Source organism: Bemisia tabaci, chromosome 3 (assembly GCF_918797505.1).
Source record: "Bemisia tabaci chromosome 3, PGI_BMITA_v3".
NCBI classification, from domain to species: domain Eukaryota; kingdom Metazoa; phylum Arthropoda; class Insecta; order Hemiptera; family Aleyrodidae; genus Bemisia; species Bemisia tabaci.
Genome location: NC_092795.1, coordinates 48623882 through 48636433, shown reverse-complemented (window position 1 = coordinate 48636433; position 12552 = coordinate 48623882). Strand labels below are relative to the sequence as shown.

Below are 12552 nucleotides of genomic sequence, written 5' to 3'. Positions count from 1 at the left end.
CCCATACAGGGTGGCAAGTAGGTAAACCCGGCCCTGACTTTAGATTTAGATTTATTCATGATACCTACACAGAAAATCCATGCCTCCGCAGCTGCTCCTAGATTTGATATATATCATGCCAGGGTATCGACCAAAATCAGTGACATGAAATCAAATTTGAACTAAAATGTAGGTGCCAGGGTGCCTACCTATTCGCATCAAAGGAAAAATGACAAGGTGACTGTCTTCTGAAGAATACCTAAGTGATATTAATGTACCTAATCTCAAATACCTGGGCTCTGAGTTCAAAATTTTCCTGCTCTAATAGCTGCATGATTGTCTCTCGTTGGTCGAGTTAGTATTTCAAACCTGTCTTTTTCTTTCATTTTTCCTCATATTTTACTGGAACTGCATCTAATAAGAAAATCGGTCGCTTTGGAACTTGCCTGTGAGATCGAGTCAGGTACAAACCTGTGCACAGAAAACTAGCAAGCCAGATAGCTAATTAATCGCGAGATATGCTGTTTGCCCCTGGTGCATGTAAGAATAATCAAAATGATAGAAGACCTTGTTACATCGAATACACGACAATTTATTAAAATTACAATTCTTAATATTATTTTCCACAAAAAATCATATCTTGTCTGGAAAGTAGAGATACTTTGATCGTGGCAATTTAAATTGTTCACAACCAGTTTTTTTGCACAAGCAGAACGCAGTAAGTACTGCTGTTTGATGCAGAAAGCATTATTTATCATGATGGGCATGAAAGGGTCGATCTTCTTCAGGAAGCTTTTAGGGACAGAGTCACCAAGCATTTCAACGAGAGGAGTTTGTTGACTTTCTTACTATGGGAAATAGCTTGAAAAAAGTCAAAAAGCTCGCAAGTCGCGGGTTTAGAAGTCGGTGTAAGCGGCTTGAGAGTGCTGATTTCCGTTGACTAGAACCGGCCTGTAGTAGTCCATTTTCGGGGCCCAGCCCCGTGCGGCGGTGTTGTACGTCTTCATGTTGGAGTAATCTTGGAAGGTCATGCTCAGCCACTTGGGAGGCTTGTCCCAATTACATGTAGCCACAACTGAAAACAAAAATGAACTATTTTTAGAAAACTGGCGAAAACTTGTAGAAAGCCTCTCTACTGCAAACCGATAAAACAACTTACAAAAACATTTGAACTTTCATCATTATATCTATCTATTGAGGTATGCATTATTACTGGTACATATCGACGGTGTGAGTCAGCAATCACATAACTCATTTGCGGTGTCTGAAAATCTCCGCCTCTGCGTTATTTTTTTAAAGGAGAACAAGTTGACATCAATCCTTGAAGTTTATGCAGAATTTTCTTCGCTCAGAGGAGAAAAATCAGGGCGCAGTTTTAAAGAATTGCTGTTGAGTACAGTATTCCGTCTAAAAAATAAAGTCCCTGGTAAAAATTGGCAGTAGAATCTGTGTTCCAAAATACCATAGACCTACAGCCGGCTGTAAGAATTCCAATAGCTCCTATAGCCGGCAACACAATTTCTTACAGCCTTTTATAGCCGATGGCGATTAAGCAACAGCCTGGCGATATAGTGTGTGCTAAACGTTAGTAATTACGGATGCTAGGACTTAATGAGTTTTTGGACTACCGCTCTCTTTTTGGGCCGTAGTATCTTGATTTATTTTGCAGGTAAAGCTCCGTACTTTTGAAGGATGCCTGCCATTCCTAGTATGTTGAAGCGCCTTCAATTTCGTATGATACTGTGCAATACATCTGGTGTGAAATAGTTGCTACAAGCGCCGTGGTACGCAGCGGCGCGGCGCGGCGGGCGGGCAGCCAGCGCGAGACGCGCATTGGCGCCTACAAACCTAACAGGGATACTTCACGCATTGCGTAATGCGTGAAGTATCCCTGTTAGGTTTGTAGGCGCCAGTGCGCCGCCGCTCCGCTTTGTGTAAGGCTCTAATATTTAATCTCGTGGAGTCAGCGTTTTTAAACTCATGACTTTGAAATGTTTGCACACTCTGTATGGATTATTCTCATTTTAGTTGATGAAAAAAAATATGTAGTAAAGGAAAATATAAAGTGCGTTTTGTAAATATTAAGGTGATTTCGTACAAACTTAAGGATTTACAAAGCACACGAGTTTCTACACAATTTCTTATAGCCTTTTTTAGCCGATGGCGAAAAAACAACAGCCAGGCGATAAAGTGTAAAGCCCGGCGATAGGAACTATAGCCCGGCTATATAATTTTTCATCGCTTCCTGTAGCCCGGTCGTATGATTTTTTCCACTTTCTACAGCCAGCTATATGATTTTCTAACGCCTTCTTCAGTCGGCTATAAAAACTCCTATGGTATTTTGAAACGCAGCTCCTATTGCCAATTTTTACCAGGGGTACGACAGGAAGTCTGCGAGGATGCAAACCGAGCTATGTGATTGCCGACTTACACCGTCGATATTCAACTGAGGATTCAGACATTTTGGTTCAGTCAAATGAGTTCGTGGGAGTAGATTTTTTCATACGCGAGGGAATTAGAGGAAGAATCTATCTACCCCAGATGGCGGAGGAAGGAAAAGTGGTTGGGTCCAAAAAGTGATTATTCTCTCCCACCCTTTTTCTCTCTCTTTATTGCTCTCTTTCTTTTTACTCTCCTTAAGGTTTGCTGAAACAACAGAGACTAAAAGTCTTTTGATACTATCACCGATAAAAACATTTGGCATTAAAAAATAGAAATGGTCACGAAAAAATGCTAGGGATCAATTCACTCCGTTTCCGAAAAACGTTTAGTCTCAGAAAATTGTATTCAAAAACGCTCTAAAAAATTGCACAGGTCTCTTATAATTCGTGGCACAACCCATCTAGTAACCGAAAAAGGGTTGCCCCCTTCACTCCTTCCTGCTCATTACTAAGTGAACCTCACACTGTAGAATATCTCGCAAAAATTTTTCCTTAAATCATTTTTGTCTTCTTTTACTCCACTTTTTAAAAGAGAGTTAACGAAAACGTCACGCACAAACCGCTGAAAGAATTTTTTTCGTGATACAGAAATTAGACACCAAAAAAATTCTCGAAATCTTTGTTTTCTTTTATAAAAACTTTAAGAACTTGAGAGTAAAAAGAGGAGACAACATGTAAGTAAAAATACATACAGGGTGATCCAAAAGTCCCTTCCACCCCCTCTAACTTTTTACCTAATTGAGATAAAGATTTGAAACTTGGGGGATATTCCTAGGTCAATGGGAGCTACTTTTTGGCCCCCCTCAAATTTTCAGGGGGCCCCCCTTGGGGGGCAACGGCCCCCAACTTTTAATTTTCAAATGGGAAGACCCCCTTTGTGATAGCTCGTTCGCAAGAGCATAAAAAAATAAAACTTTTCGCGCAAACCCGAAGTCAATATCTCAAACCGTTTCAAAATGGCGGCCGGTTAAAGTTCAAAATGGCCGAAAATTCACACCGGTTATTTGTCGATGGATTTGCGCGAAAATCGGTGCGTAGGGGTATTTTGACACGAGAAAAACGAATTTGACGTTAGATTTTTAAAAAAAACCAAAATTTCCAAAATGGCCGCCAGTTAAAGTTCAAAATTACCAAAAATTGATTTCTTTATAAATCCAAGTTCAAATTTGTTTATCTTATGCCAAAATACTCTCAAATTCCAAGTTTTAGGAAAATCCATCAGGAAAAAACCGAGGCGAAAATTTTCGTCCATTTTAAACCTTAACCGGCGGTCATTTTAGAAATTTTGGTTTTTTTGAAAATCTAACGTCAAATTCGTTTTTCTCGTGTCAAAATACCCCTACGCACCGATTTTCGCGCAAATCCATCGACAAATAACCGGTGTGAATTTTCGGCCATTTTGAACTTTAACCGGCCGCCATTTTGAAACGGTTTGAGATATTGACTTCGGGTTTGCGCGAAAAGTTTTATTTTTTTATGCTCTTGCGAACGAGCTATCACAAAGGGGGTCTTCCCATTTGAAAATTAAAAGTTGGGGGCCGTTGCCCCCCAAGGGGGGCCCCCTGAAAATTTGAGGGAGGCCAAAAAGTAGCTCCTGTTGACCTAGGAATATCCCCCAAGTTTCAAATCTTTACCTCAATTAGGTAAAAAGTTAGAGGGGGTGGAAGGGACTTTTGGATCACCCTGTATAAGGACCAAACTGAGTTAAAGAAACTAAATTTGGAATTCAATTGCAGTGATTTTCAATACAACGAGGGATAGGTTACTCTAAATCAAGAAATGTTCTCTGAGAGTAACTTGAAACGTGCGATGCTCCCGTTAAGTCAGCTACTTTTAGGTTTATACTTAGAGTTTCAAAACAGTTACGATACCAAAAGGAATTAAACACAGAGAGGACACGAACACAAAACCAAACATCCAAGCAAATAATAACACTGACAAACTTCAGAGGGATTAAATCATAAAACCCATCAATCTTACCAAGACGACCTAATCTATACATGCACTGCTCATGAAATTACTACAGATGAGACATGATCCCAACGAGATGAACTAACATATATATGTACATTGTAAGGGCCTTTCGCAAAACGGAGGTTGGGTTTCAAAATCGTTCGCTCCATGCTTTGTAAGTAGGTACGGTCAGGAGTCCCCTGCAGTAAGACAGATTTCAGTCGTGTTAAGCAGGGCACTAACTCCCCGTCGGTTGCATAATTCACAGGGGTCACTGGATGCATGGAAAGGTAATCTTGCCTGGTGGCGGAAACGGCTCAACAGCAGACTCTCCGCTTTGCTGAGCCCCGCTTTGATCAGCCCCGCCTTGCTGGACACCGTCTTGCTGAAACCCGCTTTGCTGTGCCCCGTTTTGCTGAAGCCCACTTTGCTGTGTCCCGTATTGCTGTGCCCCATTTTGCTGTGCCCCGTTTTGGTGTGTCCCGCTTTGCTGTGCCCCATTTTGTTGTGCCCCGTTTTGGTGTGCCCCAACTCTATTGAGTCCGCTTTGCTGAACCGCGCTATGCTCAAATGTGTCGATAAGCTGCTTGATAGGTATCGGGTCAGGAATCTCTATCAATTTCTCCGCTACAAAAGTTTTCGGCTCCTGAGAAGTATTGCCGGCGCAAACACCATCATCCCGTCGAGAATCGTAAGCGGTTTGGTTCGGCGCTACAATCGGCTGAGTCGAATGCTGCTCGATAGCCCCGATCCCAATCTGATTGCTCCCCACATTGCTCCCGTAGACGCCACCATCTCCCTGAGGATCGGATGCGCTTTGGTTCGAATGCTGCTGGTTAGCGTCATTCCTAATGTAATTGCTGTTGACGTCCGGCTGGTAGGGTTGGAATCCTTCCTCCCGAACAGCCTCGCCCTCAGCGTTTGGATCGGCATCCTGATGGTTGGTGCTCCTCTGGTGTCCGGGGATAGGGAGCTGCTCTTGGAGCTGCTTGTAGCGCATGATGGGACGCGCGCTTTGCTCGAAGGTGCTGATGAGGTTCTTGACAGGGATCTTGTGGTAGGGTTCGCCATCTTCGTCCGTCTCCGACTGAGAGTACGACAGGTCTAATTGAGTCGGCGTGCCGTAACTGGGCGGCGGCTCCCTCTTAGGCGAGGCCATGTGCCGCGGATCTGCGTTCACCATGAAGTGGTTCGGAGGGGTTGCTTTGGGCACGTAGACGGCCGGCTTCTTGACTCCGGCCTCGGCTGAGGGTTGCGCCTTGGAGAAGCTGGTGAGGTCGTTGGGCGTGTAGACGCTCCCCGTCTCGATGGAGACCCTGCCGTTGTAGACGACCTCCTCGGTGTTGTGGTAGTAGGCGGACACGAACTGCTTCTCGCAGAGGTTCTGGACCTCCTCGTCGGCGGCGATGGACTGCGGGCGCTTCTGGATCTCGCGGCGCTCCTCCAGGTGGCAGCTGATGACGAGCGGTTGCCCCGCCTGCTGCTGGGGGTCCAGTTGGATCGTGCTGCTGATGTAAGAGCTGTTGCCGGCTCCGTTCGAGGACCATGTTTGTTGGACGTTCGCGTTCGGGTTCTGAGCGCCCTGGAACTGGGGGTTCTGGTACGTCTGGAAGCTCGTCTGGACCGAATGCGGGAAGCATCCGGCATTCTGATTGGCCGGGGGCTGGAACGAGGGTTGGTACACGTTCACTTGAGGCTGGGGGTTCTGGTAATTTGGTTGGTTCGGTTGAGCCTGGAAACTAGGTTGTTGGGGTTGGAATTGACCGGGGTTCTGGAAAGTTTGCTCGTAGCTCATTTGAATGACGTTTTGCGCCCCTTCATGATTGGCCGCTGGTCGTGGACAGGACTGCATTTGAATGACGTTTTGCGCCCCTTCGTGATTGGCCGCTGGTCGTGGACAGGACTGCATTTGAATGACGTTTTGCGCCCCTTCGTGATTGGCCGCTGGTCGTGGACAGGACTGGTTTTGAGGCACAGATGGATGCCACTTACTCCCCAGGTCCAAAACCATCGCGGTTGTGCGCTCGTATAGGTGTAGCGGGCTGTTGCGGGCATCGAACTGAGTTGTCGTCGACGATTTCACCGTAGCTTCGTAACCTTGTTGTGGAGGCTGTCGTTGCGCGGGTTGTGCGCTCTGTTGCTTTGGAGGTGCGCTTTGACGTATACAACACATCCCCGGAGTCTGCTGTGGCTGCTCTTGACGTGGCTGCTGCTGTCGATTGTTGTACTCCAGCTCCATGTTCAAAACCTTGGCGTTGGTCTTCTCGTACAAGTGCAACGGACTGTCTCTGGCCTCTGTCCTCGGCGCGCTTTGAACTACCTGTTGTTGATTCGTCGGTTTTTGAGCCACAGCCTGAGTTGGTGTGTACTTGCTTTCCATCGCTAAAACTTTCGCGGTTGTCCTCTCATATAGCGACAACGGACTGTTCCGTGACTCTGGGACTTGTCTCAGCATGCGTGTTTCAAGCGAGGGCTCGGAGGACTGCTGTGAGTAGGAACATTGAGATGTTTGTGATGGCTGTGGTACTTGTGATGGTTGTGGCACTTGTGATGGCTGTGGTGCCTGTGATGGCTGTGGTACATATGATTGTTGCGACGGCGGCGAAAACTGTGATGGTTGAGCCTGGAGTGGAGGTTGGTAGGTGGTCTCTATTTCGAGGACCTTCGCCTGTGTCTTCTCATACAGGTGGAGAGGGCTGTCCGCCTTCTCCGGCTGGGGTTTGTGAATGGGGTTGATACAGTTTTCGAGGGTGGAGGGCACGAAGTTTCGGGGGAGGTCGTACTTCATGGGCTGCGGTTCGGGCTCCGGTTGGGGTTCGTCGACCATGACGACTGTGGTCTCTATCTCGCGGACCTCCGCTGAGATCTCGACCATGTCGGGCGCGGGCTGCGTCTCGATGACGCGGGAGTTGGCCTCGATGTTGTGCTCGAAGGCCTCGGAGAAGAGCTTGTTCTGGACGAGCTCGCCGGAGATCATGCTTTGGTTGACGTCGGCGAACTCGTTGAAGGGGTTGTAGAAGCCCTCGGTGTACTTGGGGACGGGCGGGGTGGTGCAGGTGTTGGTGGGCTTGTAGGTGGCCGGCTTGTGGCGCGGGTCGTGCTTGGCGATGACCTGGTAGTTGTCGTCGGTCGGCGTCCGACGCACGATCAGGCTCACCGGAGACTGGGCGCAGCCCCGGAAGATCTGGTCCAGCTTCACTTGACCTCTAATGTACTCTGAAAAATGTCCACGCCGTTAGCAAAAACAGTTTTACATTTTCATAAAAATTTTGCCCTTCTAAAATTCATTAGTTTAATTCAATTGGTGTAAAAACTGACGATCTGATCAGATTCAATGCAAGTATCAGTGAAATTTAATCGATAGGTTTCGTATTAATACATCGATTCACATAAGCTAGAGATCGGTTTCCCCATTCAAACATTTGAATCATTTTTCTTCATTAATTACTGAGGAATTTGATTCCACTGAATCAAATGAAAAAAATAATTAAAACGAATATTAATATTCGTACCAGTAGGAGATGCTATACATTTTTCATAATTTTCCTTTTCTCGGTGAGCTAATTGAGTCATTTTGAGACATAGTTACTTTAAATTTGTTTTTGTGAAGAATTATAATGAATTTTTATGCGTTTCAGAGAAACTTTATATTTTCCAAGTGAAAAGAATGAGTCCAAATGCTTAATTGAATTTCAACTGGTTAATAAATTGATCAATGCGCTATAATTATTTAATTTAATAAGGTATTTTAAGGAAGTCTCTCTGATAAAGAGCAGTAATTTAACGAGACAGCTTCGTCTTTTCAAGTAGATTGGCTGACGAACGTTAAGTACGTACCAAACGCCTTATTCTATACATGCAACTATTCCTACTCACCGGCTGCCTGCGTTGCATAAACAAAAAAATGAAGGCGTTCTAACTTTATTTTTTTGGCTTCCTTGTCAAGCTCCAGTAAAAGTCGCTAACAAGAAGTTGCTCCTAACTTCCGTGCAAAATGTGTATCTGAAAGAACTTCTACTAGCTTCACCATCAGAATATTCAAGATATAATTTAACTCTCAAGCTTCTCTCTCATAAAATCAACGAATGTCCAAACTTTTGGTTATTAATATATTCACATACATCCGGCACGCATAGTTTAAAAAATAATTTTCTTAAAAAATTGCGTTTATTGAGGACAGATTTTGTTGTTTTGTTCCGTTTCACGATGGTTCCATTTACGAAGTTAAAACAGACGTATAAATTGCGGGACTTAAATACGGAATTAACACTTCCAATCAATTGCATTTTATTCAAGAGAAATGAAGTTTCCCCAAAAAGTATACGAGCACCTTTATCAATTAAGCACTCATGATTGCAACCCCTCCGGGCAACTTGACTTTAGGTATCAGACTCGGCTTCAGAATCCGAGGCTCTTTTTTCAAGATCAGATTTACCTACAAAAAAGCATTCATGTCATAGAACAGATGGAATCAATTAATCGCGCGATAGGCGTTTGAAAATCAGCTTTCCAAAACTTGCTCTACTTACAAAAACTAACTTCAAAATACAAAATGCGAAGCTCAGTCACAAGCGCCGTATTTATAAAATCAAGCTATGAAGCGAAAGCACTACGAGGCTGTATTCATAGTCATCCTTCAAAATGGAACCAATTTTTAATCATCCCGATTGTCAGAAATGCAACTAATTATTTGAAACTTTATATCGAAATAACACTGAAAGCATTTCACCAAATGATATAACCCAGCCAGGTTCTAAAGGGAGTTTTGCCAAAATCTCTCGTCATCTATGGAGATAATGAGAACACCATAAGACTGTAAGTAAAAAAATTGCGAAGAGTCCATATGGCTTTATTGAAAATGAAAAAATAGTATTTTCAGTTTGTTGGGGGTTTTTTGAAGGATAATTTGAAGTACGCCTTTAAAGTATATTTCACTAACTTACAGAAGCTTGAAAGCACAACGGAAGAAAAGCAGTACTTGAATGCGAAACGTAATTAGGGTAAGAAAAAAGTTTGACACCAAAGTCCGAACACGGGAGAGTCAGTAGTAGCCTGGTTCAAAATACGTTATTTTTCATTTTACAACAACGGTAAAACTTAACTAACGCAATAAGCTGTTGTCACACGCACAGTTCGAATGAGAGTCACGGAGATGACAGAGAATCGCCAGTTCTCCCATTGAAAAAAAAAGAAGGTGCAAGGCCATTTTACTTTTGGGGCCATCTGTATGAAGTGGAAGGGTGAAGCCAACAGTAGAGCGGTAGAGGGTGGGTACAGAAGCGGAAGGTCTGCGCGAGGGGTCAGGGTTTGTGACGCAGAGCGACACAAATGAAAAATCGGTCCCTTCCTCCGTTTTTTCTCGATGGTGGCTCACTGCCGATTTTCGATTTTAAGCGCACGCCCACTCGCACAGATTGCGCAGGCGGACTGCGCCGTGTGACAACGGCTTTGAAATAACATCATACTGATGTTCTGCCGTGACGGCAAAGAGAGCAGTAAGTGTAAAATTTTCGAAATTGAGTTTCCTTCAAAATTCGTCTTAACTCTTTTAGATAAAATCACTGAAATTGCTAAAACAGCAAAATTCATCTTAATTGTATAAAAACGAGACATAATGAGAAAGCTGTAGGTGCGCAAAAAATCTGTTTGAAAATTTGACTGAATTTTACCGGCAGCACGAATAAAATTCCGTGAAATTTTCGGACAGCTTCGTTGAATAATTTCTCCGTAAAAAAAAAACCAAAACGGCGGCGGAAATTTTGTAACGTCGCATGGCACTTGTGATACTTTGGCCGCAAGGTGAGTCTGTACCTCCCGACAACAAAGATCAGTGTATGTAATGATCGGCGCACAGTGGATCGACTCAATAGGCGCGGTCGGACAAAATTTGGAAATTTGAAACGCTTATAACTTCGTTTATACAAAACTTTGAGGCTCTAAGAGCTGTTCCATTGGTTTCCTCATGAACTTTCCTTCGGGAAGCACCCCTTGTAATTTAAAATGTGACGAAATCAACATCAAAACTTCCAGTTTTAGTCAAAAATTCAAGTCCGACCTATCTAATTGACTCGGTCCACTGTGCTGCGTGATCTCGTGTGTGATCGAATTCCCTAAAAATGTTTAAATGCAAGAAAAAAAGGATGGAGGAGGGGGTGGCTCACCGAAGTTCTGGGGCTCGTCCGGCCTCTGGTTGGGGTTCCATCCCCGGGCGCATTTGTTCTTGTAGGCGGGGCTGGGGGGCGCCTTAGGAGCGGCTCTGGGTTGTTGAGCGTTCGGGGGTACGTTCTCGCCATGGCCCGAGCCCGGATGAGTCGGTGTCTTTGCCCGGAATATCTTCTCCATGGTGGGCGGCGTGGGCGCCACTATGTATCCTCGCGGGGGGAGGAGGGGGGGTCGAACCTCTTGGAAGGCCGCCTCTACCGAGCCTGTCTCCAGCGCTGACTCCCATGGCGATTTTATTAGTCTTAACCTTGGTTGATTGAAACGCTCCTGAAAACAAAACGGTATTGTCATCATTATAGAATAGGGAACACGGAAAAAATAGGGTAGTCGACACAACCAGCGGCTGGTTAAAAATGCGCCAGCTACCGTGCGGTAGTTACGATAACTACCTCGATGGAGATCACTACTAACCCGGTAGTTACATCGACAACCATGAATGTTGGCCACCTACCGTGCGGTAGTTACGATAACTACCGCACGGTAGCTGGCGCATTTTTAACTAGCTGCTGGTTGTGTCGACTACCCTATTTTTTCCGTGAATAGATAAAATAAATAATAATGAATAACAGAATAAATAAAATAAAATAAAAATCGGACAGATGGAAACAGAGATATACCACTTCAAAGAAACGCTTGACCGCCATCTTTAACGGTCGCCATCTTGGATCCTGCACGAATTTTAACGTAGTTCTGTGGGCAAAAACAACTGTTTTTTCAACTAGTATGACCTATCGAAGTGGCAGTTGCCGATAAAAAATCGTCGGTTTTGATCGTACCCACCGCACTGTTGCAGGTTTCTGAGGTGTAAAACAGGCAAGTATGTAACTCCACACTAGAGGACATTTCGGGGAAAGAGACACTTAGATTTGAACCATTAGCAGCCGATAGTTTCCGACATAAACTGCTATGCTAGGTAAGAGCGTCGTATTAGCTTTTAGACGTTGCCATATTTCCCTAAATAAAAAACCAATTTATTGGGCATATTGTGATTTCCTTCGAATTTTTCGGACTATTTTGTTCGAACTTCAACAGGACCGAATTAAGGGGGTGGCCACATGGGCCGCGGCCCATGGCGGCAAATTTAGGAGGCGGCAAATTTTGCATTTTTTTTTAATTGTAGGTATAAAAAAAATCGGATTTAGAAAAAAATTACAAACAAAATCCCTCATTTTCTGAGAGTATGGTAATTTCTAATTTTGTCGTCTTTCGGTGATACAAGAGACAGCACCTTCAATTATTAATCGAGTTATTAAGAGAGAGACCAAACACGCAATTTAGCCAGGAACGGCGCGACTGAGAGAGAAATGATGACGAGGACTTGAGATGAAAAGGAGAGGCCCTCGGTGCGGCAATCGGTATATAACACATATTAGCGCCCACAAGACTGCAGGAATACTTCACGCATTGCATCAAACACAGAGCGATCACTGCGGTCAGCGTGAAACGGATAGCGCCTACAAGAATGCATAAATACTCCACGCATTGCGCCAAACACAGTGCGGTCAGCGTGAAATGCATAGCGCCTACAAGACTGCGTGAATACTTCACGCATTACGTCAAACACACTGCGTTCAGCAGCGGTCGTCGGCGTGAAACTTATAGCGCCTACAAAACTGTCGGAATACTTCACGTGACGATGAAAAAGTTCCCACAAGATCTGTCAACTCCGTCATGCGCCACGCGGGGCCTGGTTCGAGGTCATCTTTCGGTCATCGTTGCTCCGCTGACGTAAGGGCGTATTTTGATTCTCACGTGAGCCCTGATTCATATATAAATCTATGCTTTCTAGAGCTCATGCGAAAATCGAGATACGCCCTTACGTCAGAGGAGCGAAGTAAAGGTGAGCGAAAAAAAGAGTAAATCATAATAATTCATTAACAATTTTTTTCTACGTAGTGTATACGTATACTACTTCAAAGCTACTGAATTTCACATCCTGAAATATTTGGAGGTTGCT

General features: G+C 44.4%; 1 protein-coding gene across 7 annotated transcripts in view; it reads right to left on the bottom strand.

Moving 5' to 3' along the window:
• Positions 1-547: 547 nt before the first annotated feature.
• Positions 548-12552, bottom strand: part of LOC109030562 (uncharacterized) — a 106449-nt gene continuing 94444 nt past the window's right edge. For all 7 annotated transcript variants that reach the window (XM_019041578.2, XM_072298478.1, XM_072298482.1 and 4 more), the window contains 3 exons: positions 10535-10862; positions 4674-7589; positions 548-1054 (listed from right to left, as the gene is read on the bottom strand). In XM_019041578.2, coding sequence (XP_018897123.2) covers positions 876-1054; positions 4674-7589; positions 10535-10862 — 3423 coding nt within the window. In that variant the 3' untranslated portion in view covers positions 548-875. The remainder of the gene's footprint in view (positions 1055-4673; positions 7590-10534; positions 10863-12552) is intronic.